Consider the following 22207-nt stretch of genomic DNA (forward strand, 5'->3'; position numbering starts at 1 on the left):
AGAGGGAAAAGGAACGTTTGCTGATAGGATTTTAGAATTGGTTCCGATTTGGATTTACCAAATTAGGGGATTAGGATGAGTACAAGGTTAAGATTATAGAATCAAGAGATGAGGTTTACAGGTAGAGATAGGAAGAAATAAGATTTAAATTCAAACCATAACTCTAGTAGAATGTAAAACCTGATAAAATCTAATAATAATTATTAATAATAAAACAAAACTTTAGTAAATTCCAACAAAATTATAATAGTAATTATTAAAATTAATAAATGTAAAATCTAATAATAATAATAATAATAATAATAATAATAAAATATTTATATTTATATGAAAAATACATAAAACTTATCTTATATCTTAATCTTAGAATCGGGTTGTTACAGTTGTACCAGCTACATACTTAACAAGGAAGGAGGTGGTCTGCCATACAAAGCTTCAAAAATGAGTGATTCTTGTGGAAGAATGTGTAGAAGTATTGTACTAATACTCTGCCCAAGGTAGCCAATGAAGCCACTGTTTTAGTCTCTCAAATACAAAACACCTCAAATACAGTTGTACTGCCTTATTCACTATCTCAGTTTGACCATTAGATTGAGGATGGTAAGCTAAGGTAAAATTCAACTTCATGCCATGTAGTCTGAAAATTTCCTTCCAAACAATGCTAGTAAACACCACATCCCTATTTGTTACAATAGTGCTAGGCAGCCCATGCAACTTAAAAATCTAATTAATGAATAAATGAACAACTGTAATAGCTGTATAAGGATGGGATAATGACGCAAGAAATGAGCATATTTAGTGAATCTATCCACCAGAACAAAGATTACAAAAAAAAAAACCTTTGATGATGATAATGCCTCAATAAAATCCATGGCGATATCACTCCATGAAGAAGTTGGCATTGGCAATGGTTGTAATAAGCCTGCTGGTAGCAGGTTTTTTGATTTGCACTTTTGACATATTGAACACTCTTTAATAAATTTCTTCACATCTTTCCTCATACCAGCCCATATAAAGTTTGCTTTAGCCCTCTGTAAGGACTTTTGATACCCTGAATGACCCCCCACAACACTGTTGTGAACAAAATGGAGAATTTGATGTTTAAGTGGAAATGTAGTAGACAAAAACAATCTACCCTTCTTGAACAGCAAGCCATTCCTAACCTCGAACCCAGAAGTAGGTAAGGAACCCTGCAGCAACTTCCCACAAATCTCAGATATTTCTTTATCCAACAAATAAGAAGATTTTAATTCTTCCAACCAAATAGGATCCCAGTACTGTTATAGCTGTCAAAATAGCATCTGATTTAGGCCCTTCCTCTCTTTTAGACAAAGCATTATCAATCACATTATCCTTCTATTTCTTGTACTCAATCTTGAAATCATAACCAAGAAGCTTGCTAATCAACTTTTGTTGTGAGGGAGTACCAATTTTCTGCTCTAGTAGAAACTTCAAACTCTTCTGGTCTTTTTTAATCACAAATGTGCCTCCAAGCAAATAAGACCTCCATTTTTTAGCAGCCAACACCAATGCCAATAGCTCTTTTTTGTAGATAGACAAATCTAATGCCTTACCCTTCAAAGCTTGACTCAAATAAGCCAAGGGCTTCCCATCTTGCATTAACATAGCACTCACTCCTTTACCACATGCATCACATTCAATCAAGAACTCTTTAGAAAAATTAGGCATAAATAGGAGGATTAGTCACAGCTAACTTTAAGACCTCAAATGCCTTAGAAGCCTCAGGTCCCCATACAAAAGAATCATTCCTTAGCAAACCAGTGAGTGGGCCAGCTATAATACCATAACCTTTCACAAATTTTCTGTAATAACCAGTTAGTCCAAGGAAACCCCTTAAGGACCTAATGGTTTTGGGCAATGGCCATTCAATCATGGCTTTAATTTTAGAAGGATCTGCTTTAACCCCCTCTGCAGAAACCAAATGGCCTAAGTAATCAATCTCCTCACAGCCAAAATGACACTTACTCCTCTTAGCAAATAATGTTTTTTTGCTATGGTATCCAACACCAAATATAAGTGTTGTAAATGATCTTCCGTAGTTTTGCTATAGACAAGAATGTCATCAAAGAAAACTATAACAAACTTCCTAAGGAAAGGTTGAAATACCTCATTCATAAGGCCTTGAAAGGTTGTTGGAGCATTGATTAAGGCAAAAGGCATAACCAAAAACTCATAATGCCCATGGCGTGTTCTAAAAGTTGTCATCTCTATATCTTCTTCCCTTACTCTGATTTGATGGTACCCTGATCTAAGGTCCAACTTTGAGAAAATTGTGACCCCAAACAGTTCATCCAAAAGCTCATCTATCACAGGTATTGAAAACTTGTCTTTAAAAGTTTCTTTGTTGAGAGCCCCATAGTCCATGCACATACGCCATGTTCCATTTGATTTCCTCACCAAAAGTACAGGAGAAGAGAAAGGAGATTGGCTATTTCGAATCACCCCAGCAGTTAACAGTTCATGCACTTTTCAATTTCAAACTTTTGATAAGAAGGATATATGTATGGTCTTATAGATATAGGTTGAGTTCCCTCTCTCAAGATAATTTGATGACCTTTATTTCTTTTAGTAGGCAACCATTTACGCTCCTCAAATACCCTTCCAAACTTCAGGAAAACCTCTTCAATACTAGGATCCAAAATCTGTAACTTCTTAGTGGAATCTTGAGGAACAATCTGTAAAAAGATACCATTCCTTTCAAGTGCAGTAAGTTGACAAAATTGAACTTCTTCCACCAACTCAAGTCTATTGGGGTTTAAATCCTTCAACACCACAAGTTTTTTATCAACCACAAAATTCATAGTGAGATTATTAAAATCTCACAACACAGATCCCAAAGTACTCAGCCACTGCATCAAAACAACTGCATCACAACCACCTAGTGAAAGCATAAAAAGATCACTCATAAATTCAATTCCTTGCATCTGAAACTGAACCCCTTGCAACAACCCCACACTTATTACCCTCTCCCCATTTGCAACTCGAACCTCAATCTGTTCTTTCATGTTTGCAAACATCTCAACTTTCTTGGCCACCATTGGGTCAAGGAAATTATGAGTACTACTAGTATCTACCAAGATAATGACAGAACACCCTTTTACTTTTCCCTTGATCCTCATGGTTCTTGGACTTACAGAACCAGCTATGGCACTCAAAGAAATCTCAGGCATCTCACACTCTAACTTAAACTCCTCAGAACTGTCAATATCCACCAGTTCCTCATGCAACTCCTCATTAACATCTAAACACAGGTCCATGCCTTCCATCAAGTAAATTCTAGCCTTTTTACACTTATGAGATGGATTCCATTTTTCTTCACAAAAATAAGACAGGTCTTTATCTCTTCTTTCCTTCATTTCTGTTGGAGAAACTTTTTGAACAGGCATAGTGTTTCTAAAATTCCCTCCCTTGTTTCCATCATAAGGTTCCTTCTTAAAAACAAAATTTGTTGTCACATTTGTCCCTAGAGGATTAGAGCCATTACCTCATACAGAATGTGAGACATGAGAAGAATGTTGTCCAATCACATTTCTAAAGCTTCCTCGAGTACTACTAATGTACTCTTCTTGAATTTTAGCCAACCCAAAAGCAGAATTTAAATCCCGTGCATGCAACATTCTAATTGGTAACCTTATTTCATCTTTTAGCCCACTTAAGAAACAACTCAATTTATAGCTTTCAAACAACCCTTTCAGTTGATTAGAAATTGCCTCGAATTGTGACTTGTATGATGCAACAGAAGCAGTTTGTCTAAGTCTAGTAATGGCTTCCATAGGATCATCATAGGAAGAATTACCAAATCTTAGTTGCAAGACTGCCACAAATGCTTCCCAAGTGTTGAAATTGCTAGTTTCCTCCGCATCTTGGAACCAAACCAAGGCATTGCCCTCCATATAGAAAGAAGACATTAAAACCTTTTGACCATCAGGCATGGGATGCAAGGCAAAGTAATGATTAGCCTTGTAAATCCATCCTATTGGATTCTCTCCATCGAACCTTGGAAACTCACTCTTGATACTTCTGAAAGGAATTGCAGAGTTTTCTTCCTCATGTCTGTTACTTCCATTACCATTTCCGTTTCTTGAACCCATTCTTCCTCCATTAACGGCCTCCAACAACAAATCCATCTTAGTTTCAACTATTCTCTGCTGGTCCTCAAACCTCTTCTGCTGCTACTCTTGCGATTGCCTTAACCCCAAAATCAGCTTTTCCAAATCTTTGTATCTCGTACCATCCACCATTTTTAGTAATTGCATAGCTTCAATATCACCAAGAATCTACTACTCTGATGCCACTTTGTTACACTTCTCATATTTTAAAGGTATCCACAACCGATTCCTTTAGACCATAATCATACCTGCTCTTGCAATTGGCTTTGTTAATTCCATTTCTATAAGGACCCTGAGAAACTGTCGACTTAACATCTACGTCAATCACACTTCCAATTTTCTCACCAATTAATTCCCCAACTTCTTTATTCCTGTTGTCCAAAGGGAGATCATGCATCTGAACCCATAAAATCTCCTTCTTAGAGCGTAGCTATTGTGGTGGAATTGTACACTCAAACAATTTTAGCACGAACATGTTGTCAAATAACCATGGTCCTCCATCGGGGTGTAGACCAGGATACGGATCCGAATACTCAGCCATAACTGGATTTGTATTCGGATTTTGAAAATCGGGTGGTTATCCACTCGGGTAAACCCGATCAAAGCTGGGGTGAATAAGTGGATGTAAACCTGGATATCCGGATTTATTACCTTTTTAAAAAAATATATATTTTTCAAACTTTTTGAAAATATTTTTATATGACTTTTTTTTTAAACGCGGACATTTGTATTTAATACCTAGATTATTTTTTTATTTTTTATTTTTATTTTTTTAAAATCTTTTTAACATTTTTTAAAAGACTTTTCTTTAAAAAAAATATTTTTAACACTTTAAAGGCTTTTTTTATATAGGCCTTTATGTATATTATTTTTTATAGGTATTTTTTTATATAATGAATATTTTTATAGGCATTTTTTATAATTTTCATTAGGCCTACAACCCGGCTCACAATACTGGGTCTGTGCTCGATCCTACCCTAATATCTCCATTTAAGGCGCCAACCCGACCCAAACCAGCCTTTCAAAACAAAATCGGGTTGAACCCGTATGACTCGACTGATCTTAAAAAATAAAAAATAAAAAAATTGAAAATACTCCCCTATTTCTTCTTCATCTGCAGAGGGACCTTTACCATCAAAGCTACAACTTCTAAATCTTATCTACAATTTCCATCATATAGATCGCTTCCTACCCCTTTTACATTTTCTTGGAAACCAAACAACAAGTAAACCTGATCCAAAGCACTACATTTATTTGCTTTGCTCTTATCAATGGCGAGTGTTATCAACCCTCTGTTTACTGAAATATCAAAAGCAAATCTTCAAGAGGGCGAAGTTCCAACTGTGGGCAAGGTCGAAGTTCGCTTGGCTCATGCTTCTCTAGAAATCAACGACAGCTTTTTCCTGCACGATAATCTTTTTCTTTTATTTATTTTTTTAAAAAAAACCAAACCTTTTTATAAGCAACAATCCGATTATGTCATTTGGAAATCCATGACAATGGGCTATAGTTCATGCATGCAAACACCACAAGACACATTAGCGACGATTCTTGCGTTGAAAAAAGGGAAAACCCTAATTTTACATCAAAATAGAGGGAATTGGAATATTGAAAAGGGAAAGATGGGGGGATCAAACTAGGAGATCGACGACGTCATTTTGGGAATCCTGGTGGTGGAGGGCGAGAGGGCGGTCCATTGAGACGTCATCCCATTGAGACGTCGTCTTTGTCGTCATCGGGGTCAATGATGGTGACATTGAGGCAGGAGAAGCGCTCGAAGCAGGAGAAGAAGGTAGAGACCACCATGGAGCCCACCCATTTCACCACCTGATCCGGTTTCTCTCTCGATATGATGTTGTTGCTATTCTCCTCCATCTTCTCTTTGTTTTTCCTCTTTTGGGTCCAACTCCAAATTGCCTTGCAGGATAATCTCATATGCCCTGCACAATAATTATGATCAGAGACCACAAGCCATGGCCTGAAGAATCATGTCTTTCGCAGAGCAATGCCGACCATGAACGGCGAGTTGGCTAGGGTTTGAGGAGAGAACTCGATTCAAAATTGAATTTGTGATTAGTTTCGACAGATATAAAACAAAGCCAACCCATTGTTCCACTTGACCCGATGAGCCCGACTTTTGTTGGGTGGGCCAATAGTGGTCTCACAGGTGGATCGGCGCAGTGCCTTTTATGCATAGGCCTACTTTTCATTGCCCATTCAAATTTTTGTCAAAAAAAAAAAATCAATAACAATAGACAAAACACACAAAATACAGTGCATACTACATATTACATTGTTTACATCACAATGCAAAACATCAATTTTACAAAGAATATTTCCTATTTATCCCTCAGTTGCTCACTCAGGGCATCTCCATTATAGTTTTTTTTTTTATCACATTTTCTTGTTTAAACAGAAAATTGTTAAACTTGGCCCATGCACACACATAAAGATTAAATGAGACCAAATTTTCACTTACTCCATTTAAAATTGACTGCCATAAACTTCTTCTTACGGTGCTTTCCAACATCCTCAAGTAGAGCTTTTGCTTGTGCAATCTCCTTGTGTATTTCATCAAGGATCATTTGATTCTTCCTCTTCATCTTCTCTTGAATCTGCTATTGTTTTTTCCTTCTCATCTTTGCATTACGTTCCTTGGAAGCACAGAAAGAAAATTGCATTCCATTATGACTAAAGTAAATAAAAAAAATTAAAGCACAAAGTGAGATTCGAGAGAGAGAGTAGTTATTTTGAAACAATTTTTTTTAAAATAAAAATTCGGTTACGGATATTCAATTGTAGATCCTGATTTGTAACTGGATTCGGGCAGATAACCGCCCAAATTCACCCGAATTTTCGGGTTTCGGATCGGACTGTAAAAGAATTCAATCCGGATGCACAACCCTAGTCTTCCATCCCAGATTCTCTGCTCATCAGCTTGGGTAGCAAACGTGATAATAAAGATATTCGAACCTACTTCAAGAAATACGTCTAACTTGTTGATTTTCCATACTTTTGCCATTGTTGACCCAATAACCTCCTAATTGATACTTCTCTCTTATGACTTATCAAACCTTCCCTACCAGACTTTTGTCACCTTTACCTGTCAATTCTTCCGATCTGCCTCCCCTCATCGATATGACTGAATTTTCTTCTTCCGTCAAACAAAGTTTTTCCCACTTTTTGCTAGATCGTTCATCATCTTCCCTTGGGTCATAATCTGTCTTCTACCCTTATTCAAGAGTAAAAGAATTTTGCTTGACCTCTTCCTTCTCCAAAGAGATGGGCGAGAGAAGAATTATTTCTAAACTTAAATTTACTTCTTATTTATACTAAATTATACATCAAATATATCAAAATCTATACGAAACAAACTCTGCAACTAATACCCTCCAATTTTTGTCTGTGGATTTGTTTAATATCTAAATATCGTGTCTAATTTTATTCTTACGTTGGTATGTATAGAACGTTATTCACATCATTTAAATAGTGAAATTTAAGTATATATTATCATATAAACACTTTATTAAATATGCTACATACCTCAATTTAAAACAAAATTTTTTCTTGTTCTAAAAAGCTTGATCTTAGAATTAGAAACCCAAAACTATATCAATATGTAATCAAGATGGCCGAGGCATCATCTTATTATATTATATTAAAAAAGTGCAACATTCGGCGGATATGACAAGGCGTTGTAGATCTGTATATTAATTGTTTCTTATCTCTCTCTCTCTCTCTCTCTCTCTCTCTCTCTCTCTCTCTCTCTCCTTTTGTTTTGTTTTGTTTTATCCAAATTGGCAAAAGTGTTTAGCATAAAGATGTTAAAAGACACCAGAACTAGGGGTGTCAAATCGTGTTAACGGGTCGTGTTCGTGTCGTGTCAAGGCATGTACATTATAGTTAACGGGTCAACACGAACACGACCCGTTAAGGATTTCGTGTCAAAATTTCAAACCCGAACACGACACGATAAGATAACGGTTGACACAACACGACCCGTTAATGAATAATAAATAAATTGACATGATATGACACGACACGACCCGTTCCGTTTCAACCCGTTTGACTTAATTGCTTTTATATAAATATTTAGATATAAATAATATCTATAAAAAATAAAAAACTAACTACAAGTCTAAAATTATAATCCAAACAAATATGATCCACACAATTTGTAATAATATTCATTATTAAAATTACATCCCAAATATAATAAACAAAATAGACAATGTTAATATATTAATGTTACAATCCCAAATATAATAAAAAATTTAAAATACAGATCTAAACAAATTTAAAACTTGAAGAAGGAAGTGGAGCGTCCTCATTGCCCTTTAGGTCTAAGGGTATAAAGGTAAAATTAATTTTTTTAACGGGTCATAACGGGTTGACCCGTTAGTGACCCGTTAAGCAATCGTGTCATAACGGGTCAACCCGTTTTGACCCGAACCCGTTAAGGCTAAACCCTAACCCCCTTTTATCGTGTCGTGTTCGTATTGAGTTAATGGGTCGTGTCACATATTGCCACCCCTAACCAGAACTTCTTCAATGTTTTTCAATTTATTTTTTAGAAAATATTTATACAGTTCTCCTAAAGTATTTAAGTGTTGTATATTTTTTTAAAAAATAATAAAATTTAAGACTCATATAAAAATTAACTTTTTATATTAGATCTTATTTTTTGTAAAAAAAAGAATTAAGCAAGATTTATATAAAATTATATTTAACATTATTTTTCTTTTATAACGAATAATTTTTAGAAATGACACGTGGAAAGCTTGAGATACTTAATTTTTTTAGAAAGATTTTTTTATTTTATTTCATGATAACAGATATTCTAATACTTTATTAAAATTAAGTAATTGTTTAATAAATGAAGAGATAAAATTGACTATGATAAATAACAAATAGATGAAAATAAATAAATATAAGTCATTTGTAGGATAGCATGCTCGACCTGACCTTACCCAATCATTACATCCTTGACAGCAAATTCAAACTTCAATTTTGTTATTTATCATTTTTATATATTATATTTATTTTTATTTTTAATTTTTTAAAATTAATTTAGTTTGAAGAATCAGTTTATTTTAATTGTTATCTCAATTATTTTATTTCATTATTTGATATTAATATTTTACATTCTTTAATATTAAATATTAAAACAAATGGTTATCATATGTTGAAAGGATCACATCATTTAACAGTAATTTATAAGATCCACTATAAATTAATAAAAATAACATTAAAATCACAAGCTCTTATTACCAAAAATTATGAAAATAATATTAGAATCACAAGATCTGAAAAATATTTTTCTGAGAAAAATATTCCAACAAAGACTAGACATATCTAAATGAATAATGAATTATTAAAATACTGTAAAAAAAAAATTAAGGATTTAAGATAAAAAAGATTAATAAAAAAAAGTAAATTATTATGAAGTTGTGCTGCTTTTTATGTTAAAAAATAAACAGAATTTGAAAAAAGAATTTCTCGCTTAATCATCAATTATAAACTTCTAAATAAAATATTATAATAGATTAAATATTTAATTTTTAATAAAATAAATTTATTATCTCGACTTTATAATATTATAATATTTTAAAAATTTGATATTAAAAATAGATTTTGATAAATTCAAATTACTGAAAGACGATAAATAAAACTTTTAATGATTAAGCGTATACCGACAACCTATGACAAAATGGTCCACACCTATACCACGATGATGTGACGTCGTTTTACGTTACTCCCCCAACACCCTTCATTTTCTCCTTCCCTTTCCCACTCCCCCACTGACTCCGCCCCCTCCCCCGCCCCGCTCTCTCTGAAGTCACTTTTTATCTGTGTCTACAATGGAGGAAGAGCAGCAGGCTCTACGAGTTGAAAATGACGGAAGAAGCGATTCGGAGCTCCGGCCGCCCATTACCTTCATCTTCCCTTTCACTCGCTACGCCACCCGCCTGATCGCGGCCGACCACCATCGTTCGATCCTCCTCGGGGACTATTCCGAGCCCCGATCGGACGGCCTCCAAGGCGAAGATGACCAAAACCTCGGTGGCTACTACTATTACTACTACTCGAAGCCCATTCTGGTGCTGGACCTGGTGTGGAACCTGGCCTTCCTGGTGGTAGCCGTTGTGGTGCTCTTGTCCACCTTCAAGGAGAGGCCGTCCACGCCTCTCAGGGTTTGGCTCTGTGGCTACTCTCTTCAGTGCGTCTTACATTTCACCTTCGTCTACCTCGAGTATCTCAAGCGGATTTCTTCTGTAAATGGTCGTGTTCGTGCCGCCCATCCTCCGCTTTCGTCCTCTTTGACTTACGGCAGGTAACTTTAGCCTTCTTTTCCTGTTATAATATTTATTTTCACTGAATCTGCAATATTTCGGTGGCGTGGGTTTAAAAAAAAAAACAAAAGGATAATTGGGCTTTTGGTTTGTTCCTTTAAATTTTTTATTTCCTCACTTTCTCTTTTTTTTTTCTTTCTTCTTTTTTTTTTCTGAACAGTGCGAGGGCTTGAGTGAAAATTCATCTCATCCCAAAATTATATTCTCGTCTCATCTCATTTTTTTTAAATAATTTAAATATAAATAATTTAAATTAATCACTTTAATTATTTAAAATTTTCAAACAAAAAATAAAAAATAAATTAACTTTTTTAATTTTTTAAATAAAAATAATATTATAAAACTAGATTTTAACAATATTTTAAATTTATAATATTTCTTATTCAAACTTTTTATCTCTTATTTTTTAAAATTTACAAAAGATTCAACTCAAATTATCTAATTATTATTTATAAACTATTTTATTATTATACACAAAATTCTCATTTCATTTTACTCTCTAAACAAGTCTTAAATGATCTTTTATTTAAAAAATCTCTGACAATTCATTGTGATTTTAATTTGCATTCGTTTCTTTTCAAAGTAAAAGTTTTAAATTTTCTTTTAGTATCCATTTTTAGTTAACATTCTGTTTCATATTCGCTCACTAATTAGTTTTCAATTTTACAACTTTTGAAGTCTCTGTAACATCTTAATGGAAGACCTAAATCATATAACTTATACTCTAAAAGAATTAGTCAATGATACAATTGAAGTCCTATTAAAACCTTATAAAGAGTAATAACTTCTCATTTTCAAGCAAAATGTGGGATTCCATACACCACTACTCTTATCTATATCATATGGGATATTACAATCTCTCCTTAAATTCCAAATATCCTTGTCGGGTCAGTCCATCGTAAGTGGCACAGTTCAAGTACCACATTTCTAGTTGAAATAAGCTCTGATACTATTTGTAGTGTCTTAATGAAAAACTCAAATCATATAGTTTATACTCCAAAAAGACTAGTCAATGATACAATTGGAATCTCATTGAACCTTATAAAGAGCAAGAACTTCTTTTTTCTAAGTAATGTGAGATCCCATATACCACTATCCTTATCCTTATTATATGGGATATCACACATACACTCTCTCTCTAGGATCTTAATTAGCTTTAAGGGTACTTCTTTAATTACAACAATAACGTCTGCTGGATACAAGAATTTGATTGGGGTTTAGCTTATCTGATGGGTAGGGTAAAAGTATGAATAATAGGTGATGTTTTCCGTATGATTTGGTATATGGCCATCAGGATAGTTGGGTAACTAATAGCTCATCGCTAATCTAGGTAGTAAAAAAGAGGGGGCATCTGCTTTGTTTTTGTGGACGAAGCTGCTTTAAGTTCACATTCTTAGAGCACTCCCAATGTTTTGGTGTATCTTGTTATCTATTATTCCTCACCAAAATTCATTTTTTCTATTTTACCTAATGACTTTTGTAATAAACCATACATCAGCTTATCTATTTTTTCTCTATATCTTTTAAATAATCTTTTTTATTCATTTCGATATTTCCTTTGAGTACCAATGAATTTGCAATGTCCCAATATCTTTTGATATTTTCCATATCTACCGATATACAATGTGCTATAATACCGTCCTATACACACAAAATAAAAATATATAAGCCAACCAAAACTTATAAATAAAATCAAAAGATCAAAAAATGGATCTCAACTCTGTCCTAAGCAACTTCATTGAATGTCATCATCGCATTAGAGATCGACGACGACATACTCAACTCCACTCGGATCTCATTGAGTATTTATGGCAAATATAGTCATTCTTAAGTACTTGTATTTTTAAACTTCATTTCATCTAGCCTAATGCAATGTTATATCTTGAAGTACCTCTCGCTTGAAGTGTTTTCTGGATCCATTTTAGGTGAATTAGTGTAACAACTTAACCAAATATGGTAGAATAAATTTCCAAGGAAATATATACATATATACATATATGTATGTATGAAAATGCCCAAATTTTAAAGTGTAATAAAAAAGGTCACTAACCATCATAGTCGGCCAAAGCAATAATCCGTCTCTTTGATATCAGTAATTATAGATACATGTATGAACAGTTTTTAAAAATCAAAGGGGTTGGAAGTAAAATAGGAAGAAATGAAAAAGTTATTAAAAATAAAAAAGTGGGGAATCAAGAATGCAGAGGAGAGAGAAACAAATAAAAAAGTTATTTCATGTACGAACAGTGCATGCCAGATCTAGCGGGGTTACTATAGCAAGCTGGAAAATGAAGATAAATTGATGATCCATTGGAGCTCCTTTTGGGACGAATATTGAGTTATTTTAGCTATATGTGTGTTTTATAAGGAAGACATTACATATTTCCTTGAATGATTCTGCTATCTTTTAAGGTAATTACACGAGACTTTTACTTAGATTGAGGTGGCTGATGGATGCTCTTTATGGTATGTCTTTTATATACTGAACTTGTAGTTTTCATCACTGGTTGCTGTAGATAGATAGTGATCTTCTATCCCTATTTCCCACATTATTGTGATCGTAGACATACCGAGTTCAAATGATTTGAAAACCATTATGGAAGAGGCAAGGTTCCATTATTTCAAGATGAGATAAAAGGTTCTTATCACTTTTTTCTTCAATTTGCCGATGAACCATTTTATTCAGTGATGCGTCTAATTGTGGCTTTAGTATGCGAGTTGCAGACTTGCAGTGCAGCCTAGGCATAGGAGTTGTATTGAGATATGTGGCAATAGTCAGCATAATAGTAACAATGGAAGAATGTGTATATTACTTATTTCTGTTTTAATTTTGTTTTTCAGCATTTTAAAAAGGGTGGAATCAATAAATACAATGATATCATCCATCTGGTGGGTGTTTGGATTCTATTGGATTGTTATGGGCGGCCAAGTTCTTCTGCAAGATTCTCCACGCCTTTACTGGTAAGAGCCATCATGCTAAATTTTGAGCTAATGATAGATGGACAGTTGCTAATTGTACATGGGTGGCCAAGCTCCTTTTTCTTGTTCTTGTTGTTTTATTTTCCCTCAATCTACAAGTTCATTATATATTTAGCTTGAATTCTCTGATGTGAAAATTTGTTATTCATTGCCATGTCGGCCTTCAACTATAAGAATTTAAGATCATCCATTAAATCAGTATTTCATGGCCTGTGCAAAGTATGTGTTTTAACACAGAAATAGTGATGATGAACATAACATTTAGCTATGATACTTATTTGTTATCATGTTCAACGAACTTGTAGAACCCTCAATGATGTACCCTGTAAATTATATGCAGGTTAACAGTAGTTTTCCTAGCCTTTGACGTGTTCTTTATCATCTTTTGCATTGGAATGGCCTTTGTCATTTTCTTTGCTCTCTGCTGCTGTATTCCAATTGTAGCATTTGCCTATGCTATGACAATAAGAGATGGCGCATCCGAAGATGATATAAGGTCTCTTCCCAAGTATATATTTCGCCAGGCCAATCCACTGGGGACCTTCGACAAAGATAAAATGAAAATTGCTCGGGCAAGGGTGCAGTCAGCAAACAGTAACCATGTCAATGAACTTTGTCTTCATCCGGAGGATTCTGTGAGCAGCAATCTCTTATCCTCTGTTTTTTGTATTCTTTAGTTATAAATTTATTAAGTTAGATGTAGTTCTTCCTTTTTTTGGGCATAAAAGCATTTTGATATCATTTTGTCTTTTATCCCACTTTCCACGAAGAAAATCTGCTAGTGCATTCTATAAATCTTTGAACCCCTTCCGTCCTGTTAGTCTAACTTTAAGTATTTGTATTTGTGAATATAGCAATAATGTATTCTGGTGTTTAGCTTTGATTAGAGCTAGTTTCTCTTTACTAATGCAATTTTTAACTGTGACTTCACAAATGTTACCATATCACTTAAACATACTAGGTTTCCAAGGTGATAAATTTTAGAAGTCATTTCATTGTTACAGAGGACTAATGAAATGCAAATATTTTGGATTTTATTCATCCATTAAAATGAAATGAGCAGATAATATATTTTTTTGGATAAGTCAGTCAATCTTATTAATGGCGCCAAAGGGTACAAATCATGTATACAGAAAGTATACAAGAGACCACACCATACTAACTAGTTGAAGAAAAATCAAGAGTCAAAATTTAGAAAATTTGCAAATTGAGAGAGTTGAGGCAGCCATCAACTATGATGGGATTTGAGAATAATGTCTTTTAACTCCAACACCATTGCGTTTTTCTAAGGTTCTAGCATTTCGCTCCTGCCAAATGAAAAGCATTAAACACAAAGGAACCATCCCAGGAATAGTACTGGCAGTTTTGGAACTGTTGCTTTGGCATGCTCATGTGAAATGGGAAAACGTAGTTTTTTTTGTTTTGTTTTTTGTGTGTGTGTGTTTCTTGGCTGATATCTTTCATTAGCTAAAATCTTGGGCTAAATTTGTATATAATTTTCACTTGCTTTTAAACTTGATTGAAACTTCAAGTTGTGGCCCCTTTTCAAGGGGCAATTGACACATATCATACAAACTTGATGCGTGCGATTGGAAATAATAACATATGGATTCTTGGTAGCTACTACAAAATACAACCTTAGATGTGCAAAAAAGTTATTCGAAGTTAGCAAAGGCTTCAATAACTAGATGACTCCTTGTTTAGTAATAAATGATCACTTGCTGGTAATATCTGTAACGTTCAGTTAAGCTGCAGAAAGTAATCCATTATTTCCCCCTTGTGATAGGTAAATAGCAATTAGCAGTAGAGTTTTCAGATTTTCTGGTAGGGAAGTCATAGTACTTCATTTCAACATTATTTTTATTATTCTTCTTTGTTTGGGGTGGGGGGTTAAGTAATATTACTTCCTGTTTTTCTTTTTCCCATTTTGTGCAACATGTTGAACTTTTGCAATTGCACTTGATTAATCAGTGATGCAACTCATTATGTGATAGTGCATCTGATAATGATAGCATAGAAAGGAAGCTGCCTTTTTTCCCGTATATAGGGCTTTCCTTGTTGCGTTTGCAAGGGTGTGGTGCACGGGACAGGGGTTTACTCTGCAGGGGTGGGTCCGAAGGGCCTTGCTTTAAAGAGGTTCCCCGACATCCAAAAAAAAAAAAAAAAAGTTTATAGAGCAGTCAAAGTTCAAACATGGATTCTGATTTGCATTTGTGTTCAATAGGAGTGCTGCATTTGCCTTTCACGATATGTAGATGGAGTGGAGCTCTATACCCTTCCCTGCAACCACCAGTTCCATTGTGGATGCATCAGCAGATGGCTCCGAATAAATGCTACTTGTCCTCTCTGCAAATATAATATCCTCAGGGGTGATACTTTGGTCTGATCCTTTTCCTTGAGTCCAGATTGATTCACAAGACTCTTGAGGTGTAATCCAGATGGTCCTTTGCTGACCTGCTGACAAAGAAAAAGAAAAGATACTTTCTTGCATGGTTCCAGTTCCTAAACCCTCTTTGCGAATTGATTGCATTTTCAATACTTGTTACAATCATTGTATATTTTGTATAATGCCAATGACCATGTTGTAATGAATCACAAATTCACTCTAACTAGGTCGTGAAAAGCAATGAACTGGCAAAGGGGATAGTGGGCAGATTTTAGAGATCTCTCTCTCTCTCTCTCTCTCTCTCTCTCTCTCTCTCTGTGATCAGCTGGTTTCATTAATGCCAACGAATATAACGAAGAAAAAAGAAGAAAGATTTCAGAGGAAAAGAAAATGAAGCATTATGTCCACATATAACAAGATTAGATAATATGTTAGTTTTTAAAGTCACTTAAAACACATTGTTTGGTTTATAATTTTTTATTTGAAAATTGATGAAAAATGCTATTTATCATTGTGGACGGATGAATGAGCAGCTCGAGGAGTGAAGGGTCTCCTTCCCCCCTGAAGGTGGCTCACAAGACACAATAGACCCAATGTATTTTTTTTGAATAAAACAATAGACCCAATGTTTGTTTAGAATTTCTCAAGCGCTACAGATTTTATTTTCCAAAGTTCATTTTTAAAAGAAAGATTTGGTTAACCCCTTGTGTCATTACTGATTCTGCTTATTTGTGATTAGCCCCATATATACCTTTTTAAGGTTAACCCCTTCTGCTATTACATAATTTGGATCAGATCCTTCTGTCACATTTTCTGTCCATCTAAGTTAATGGATGGCACATGTCATTTTGTGAGCCCTAGACGTGTAAGATGGTTTATTTTTTAAAATTTTTTAAAATAAAAATAAAAGTTAATAGCATTTATTAAGAATATAAGAATCAAAAAGAAAAAAAAAATTGGGGGTTTGTGCCTCCCCATTATTGGCCACCACATGGTGGCCGAGCTCAAGCCACCGTGGGGTGGCCGAGTTCGACTACCCCGTGGTGGCAAGTGGTGGGGTGGGGAGGTCTCCCATCCCACAAACTCCCAAGTCTTTTTTCTTTTCTGATTTTTTGATAAAAGAAATTATTAAATCTTTTTTTTTTTTGAATTTTGAAAATAAGAAAAAATAGTTTGACACATGGCGGGCTTACAAGATGACGCGTGTCATCAGATAATTGAGATGGATAAAAAATATGACACAGGGATTTGATCACATAATACCATGAGATAAACCCTAAAAAAAAAAAGCAGACGAGGCTAATTGTGAATGGACAAAGGGGTCATGACCAAATTTTCCATTTTTAAAATGCTTAATGTATGGCCAATTGGTTGAAAGTTAACGTAGCTTGAGGGTAGAAGTTCAAGTCATTAAAAATAGACATCAATATATAATTTTTTATTTCAATAAAACTGAAGATGGATATACTGAAAAAAGTTTTAATTTTGAAACGAATTATATTTCTTGTTTCAATTTGGGTAAACCCATAAGACATAAATTATTGAGGATGACTAGAAAATTCAAATTAGGCCCATAGGCCCAGAGTTTATTTTAAGGCTTGTTAAGGTTTAATGGATGGTATTAAGGGGTCAATATTTTTGAAAAGTCAAATTGAAATTTATTGGATAATTTTAAATATGCAACATGACCAAATTTATTATGATGGGTTAATGGTTTTATTGGGCATAATAATTGGATTAAAGTTTATTTAATATTAATGGACAAAGTGGGCCTCCATTTAATTGGTATTAAGTCCAATAATTATTTGATAAGTCTAAAATTATTTATTGGAAGAGTTGAACTCATTTTAGAATTTAAGATTGGCCCATTAGGGTTGTTAAACAACTTAAACCCATGAAATTATAAGAGAGTCCTAGAATTTAGTTGGATTCATTAAATGGGTCAATCCATTTGCTAGAGCCCAAATAGAGACCAAGTGAAAACCCACGTGGAAGGCCCAAGGCTTAAGCCCAAATGTGAAACCCAACCCACGTAGAAACCCATGTACGCATGACTTCCTTCCTTGCTCGTGTGTGTGTTCGGAACCCAGTTAAGGGTATAGTTGCTGCTTAACCTCCTTTTTTTTTCTAGGGTTTCCAACAGTAGTATGTATACATAAACAAAAGTATACAAACTTGTGCACATCAGACCCATACATGCCTGCACCACCACAACAGCTCAAGGGTTCTCTCCCAAGCACAACAAGCATAACAAGCGCTGCCCACCATGTTCCAGTTTGTATGGCCTGCAATCGGCCCATGGATGCCCACCCAACAAGCATCATAGTGCAGCACCACTCATGTTTTGTTATGAAAGGCCTCACATTGAATTAGTCCCACATGTCTTCCCGTGAACGACCCTAAAACACCCCGCCACAGCCACCAGTGCACGTCCAAGCAAGCCAAGCTTGTCGCAGCTTATGCACCACAAGCTTGGCCTTGCATTGTCGCACACTACATCATCTTTGGAAGGTTATAGAGACGCTATCTAGCTGTTGCCCTCCTCCGTCCAAGGTCACTACTATTGGTTCTATATAAATCTGAAATCTCCAAGATCACTTGTAAAATTTGTATAGAAATCTAGCCAAGAGAGTGTACCTGTAACCATTGGAGAGAAGAGCGCAATGGTATGGTCTTCCAAGTTCAAGACTTAGTCTCTGAAAAAACTCACATCAATGGGATGTACACAGTCAAGAAGATGAATCTTGAGTGGAGACCATGATCTATGTATAATACCCGAATTCTAATTTTGCCAATTATAAAATAGTGGAATTACATGGTTTAATGGGTCTCTCTACAGATGAATTGGGCTCGTACCACTTTAATACTCATAATTTGACCAAAATCATGGGTTTTTAAAGACGTGTCAATGACTTGGTTATGTCACTTTATTTTTTTTTTTATTTTTTTGGATAAAAGGATCACATATCATTCATAAAAGAGGACATACAAATATGACTTAAAAAAGTCAAATACAAACGTTAAGAACTCCCCAGCACACTACCGTGGCTGACATGGTCTAATTCAGATGACAGATCACTAAAGACCTAAGTCTAAAGAATCCGTCATACACATCTCTGTCCCCGACAGAGAAAAAGTAATCAGGTGACAAAACCCATACCTCGACTAAGCGGAGTAGGGTACACCAACCCCATACATTGCCAAAGCAGAGAGGGGATAACACACCGTTCGGACCAAGGTCCGAAAGGACAAAATTTTTGAATTTTATATTTTCTAAAAAAAAGATAAACAAGACACGAAATAAATTACAAGGAAAAACAACTGAAACAACAGAAAAAGACAATGCTTCGGCAGCTACGGTGGCGCGTGCAGTACACACGCCTCCAGGAAGAAAACCGCCGACCGATCTTGGAGGTGCCGGACTCACAGGCCCCAGCGGAGACGCGCGTGGCAACGGTAGAGGCCTCCTGGCGGCGCAAGAAAGCCACTCACCGAACGCAACCGCAATCTTTTAGCCGTGCGTGTGGGCTACTCGCCGCTCCGTTTGGCGCCGCCTTTGGTAAGCTTGAAGATCGGCGACTGGGCAACGCCATAGAGAGGCACGTGCTCCTCTAAAGTCGCCGGACATTCCAGATCTGTGATTCTCCCTTATTTAACCTGCAAAACAAAACAAACACAAAAAAAGTGAGCACTACACAGAGAGGACGAGGGGAGGGAGGGAGGGGGAAGGAGCCGAAGCTCCCACCCCCTCGTTACACAAAGGTTGAGAGGTAGACGGGTTTGAGAGAGATGGGGAAAAATCGCTTATTGATAGGTTATGTCACTTTATTGATCACACTAATTGGGCCTTACAGACATTATCCAAACCTTATGTTTGGAAATTATAAAATGTATGATTCATAATCTATGTAGGTCCATTAATTTAAATAATTCTAACAATCTCCCACTTGGACCACATACATTTCTGGAGAAATCAAACATTGTAAACTTTATGAGCTCAAACTGTGATTGCCAAACTTTATAGATATCATCCCGAAACAATCTGGTTTATTGAATAATATTTGTATAAGATCATGGTAGTAGTCGTAGCATTTATCGTGACAGGACCCATCCATGGTCACAAATACTAATATCATCAACAACATAGATCAAGTACGGATATGTAGTGTGACAATTTCATGTAATGTGATCATTTATCATGCATATTTCCAACTAGTCCTTACATTATTCTTTCAATCCTTATGTATTACCACATTTTGAAAGAAATGTAGCCTTAGAATCATCAATAAATCAAAAGCACAATCATAGTATGTGTCAAATAAGTCAAGTATGTAACAGACAAACTCCCACTAATAAAATATGTCATTAGGACTAACCACTCCCATCCAAACTACATGCTTTTTAAACACTTTAGGTGTAAGCCCTTAGTGAGCGGATCTGCAAGTATGAGATTTGTACTAATGTGCTCAATTGACACATGATAATTTTGAACTCTTTCTTTCACAATAAGAAACTTTATGTCAATGTGCTTAGACTTTGACGAACTCTTGTCATTCTTAGAATATAATTCAGCGGCCTTATTATCACAATAAACCTTTAGTGGATTCTCAATACTATCCATGACTTGAAGACTGGTGATAAAATTTTGCAACCATATTGCTTGATTGGATACCTCATAGCAAGCAATAAACTATGCTTCCATGGTAGAAGAAGCTGTAAGCGTCTGTTTGACACTTTTTCATGATATAGCTCCTCCAGCCAACAAGAAAACATAACCTGAAGTGGATATCCTACTATCAAGACAATCAACAAAATCAGAATTTGAGAGCCCAATTGTAACACCCCACTTCCCAAAAAGACATTTTAGAATTTTCGGAGAGCCAGTGTGCTACTACTAAACTTAAACTTAACAGTTTTTCTTTTTAGCAAAGTGCCAGATGCGAAAGATTTCCATAAATAAAAAAATTTCAATAAATACTGAAAATCTAAAATAAAGTCTACGGAAGTACTTATTTAAAAAAAAATACGAAAGTCTCATGTGCTTATCAAAATAATTTATTTAAACCTTAAACTATAAAACTAATCATAGCATAATTTGTCTAGGCCTCTGCCTCGCCTCTCGGGGTCAAGTCTTGTACTACAATCTCATCCTCATAATGTCATCACCTGGGTGGTTTAAAAATATGAAAACAAACTAAAATGAGTCAAAGACTCAGCAAGAAATCCATCACAACGTAAACATAAAAGTTTTCATGCTGAGGGCTTAAAATTCATGACTGTTCATACTGATATTTATGCTATGCATGATTGACTGATCTGATTTATCTGACTAGCCAACACAGTTAACCATGTGTGCAAGGTTGTGCACTAGCCCCACGTCCTGCGGCTGCGAGGGGAGCTACTGATAGTATTGTGGCATACTATGGTGGCCCACGCTTGAGTCCGTGGCTTGCACATCCTCCCTGAAGCTGAACTATATTGATACCATGCATCTGAATGAGCATATGATTAACTGATCTAATCTTATCTTGCACTTGAACTTAAGATAGTTTATGTGTCTTATACACATGAGATGCATGACATAATACATACATAATTATAATTTCTGAATTTGAACATGATTCGGAATGACATAATCGTATGCTATGCTGGATGACATGTTTGCATATGACATGAGTGGTACATAAAATAATGATTGTCAATGAACTGACTTGAATAATACTTTTTTATAAGCTGAACTATAATGATCCTAATTTGTGATCAAATTACTTTACCTTGCAACGCTAATCCACTATTTTCAGCGCGTAGTCGGTCGCCTATAAAAATAAACATGCAATTTTCATAAATTTCTAATTAAACTTGTGACTTTATTTAAAACCTAAACTACTAAAATAGTCTATATTTCCTAAACCTAGATTCTTCCTAACACTAAAATATTCTCATCTTTTAATCCTAAATAGGCATGGGTATTTTTGGAAAGACAACACAAAGGGGCATTTTGGAAAAGTCTAATATAAACACAAAATAAAATGAAGAAAAAAACTTACGGGAGAAGACCAGCTTGTGCAATGCTCACCGAGAGAGAGGCTGAGTGCGACGAAGGGTTGCGGTGGCTGGCCAAGTTTCACAGTGGCTAGGAGTGGTCGGCATCGTGATGGGCTTCTCTGGGCAGTGGTGCGGCACAAGAGAGAGGGAGAGAACACGGCGTGAGGGAAAGGACTTACGTATGGTGGTCCGGGGCGTAGTTAGTTGATCTGCAGTTGTGTGCTGAGGATGTTTTTGGCGAGGAGTGACGGTTGAAAAGGTGGGAACTTGGCTCTATGATGGGCTCCGAAATTACTCTGTTTTGAGGGGCTAAA

General features: G+C 35.3%; 1 protein-coding gene across 1 annotated transcript; it reads left to right on the forward strand.

Annotated features, from left to right (window-relative positions):
- Positions 1 to 9930: 9930 nt before the first annotated feature.
- LOC108981272 (E3 ubiquitin-protein ligase At1g12760-like) lies at positions 9931 to 16122 on the forward strand. Its single transcript, XM_018952379.2, has 4 exons — positions 9931 to 10464; positions 13325 to 13444; positions 13803 to 14097; positions 15687 to 16122. Exons 1-4 carry the CDS (start codon positions 9992 to 9994, stop codon positions 15846 to 15848), a joined length of 1050 nt encoding a protein of 349 aa, XP_018807924.2. The 5' UTR covers positions 9931 to 9991; the 3' UTR covers positions 15849 to 16122.
- The last annotated feature ends 6085 nt before the right edge of the window (positions 16123 to 22207 follow it).

Source organism: Juglans regia, chromosome 3, assembly GCF_001411555.2.
Source record: "Juglans regia cultivar Chandler chromosome 3, Walnut 2.0, whole genome shotgun sequence".
Lineage (NCBI taxonomy): Eukaryota > Viridiplantae > Streptophyta > Magnoliopsida > Fagales > Juglandaceae > Juglans > Juglans regia.

Excerpts from the sequence above, each read along its gene's own strand:
- LOC108981272 (XM_018952379.2), top strand. The coding sequence starts at position 9,992 with ATGGAGGAAGAGCAGCAGGCTCTACGAGTTGAAAATGACGGAAGAAGC. Across the intron at positions 10,465-13,324 it reads TCCTCTTTGACTTACGGCAG|CATTTTAAAAAGGGTGGAAT; the intron begins GTAACTTTAGCC and ends TTTGTTTTTCAG. Across the intron at positions 14,098-15,686 it reads GTCTTCATCCGGAGGATTCT|GAGTGCTGCATTTGCCTTTC; the intron begins GTGAGCAGCAAT and ends TGTGTTCAATAG.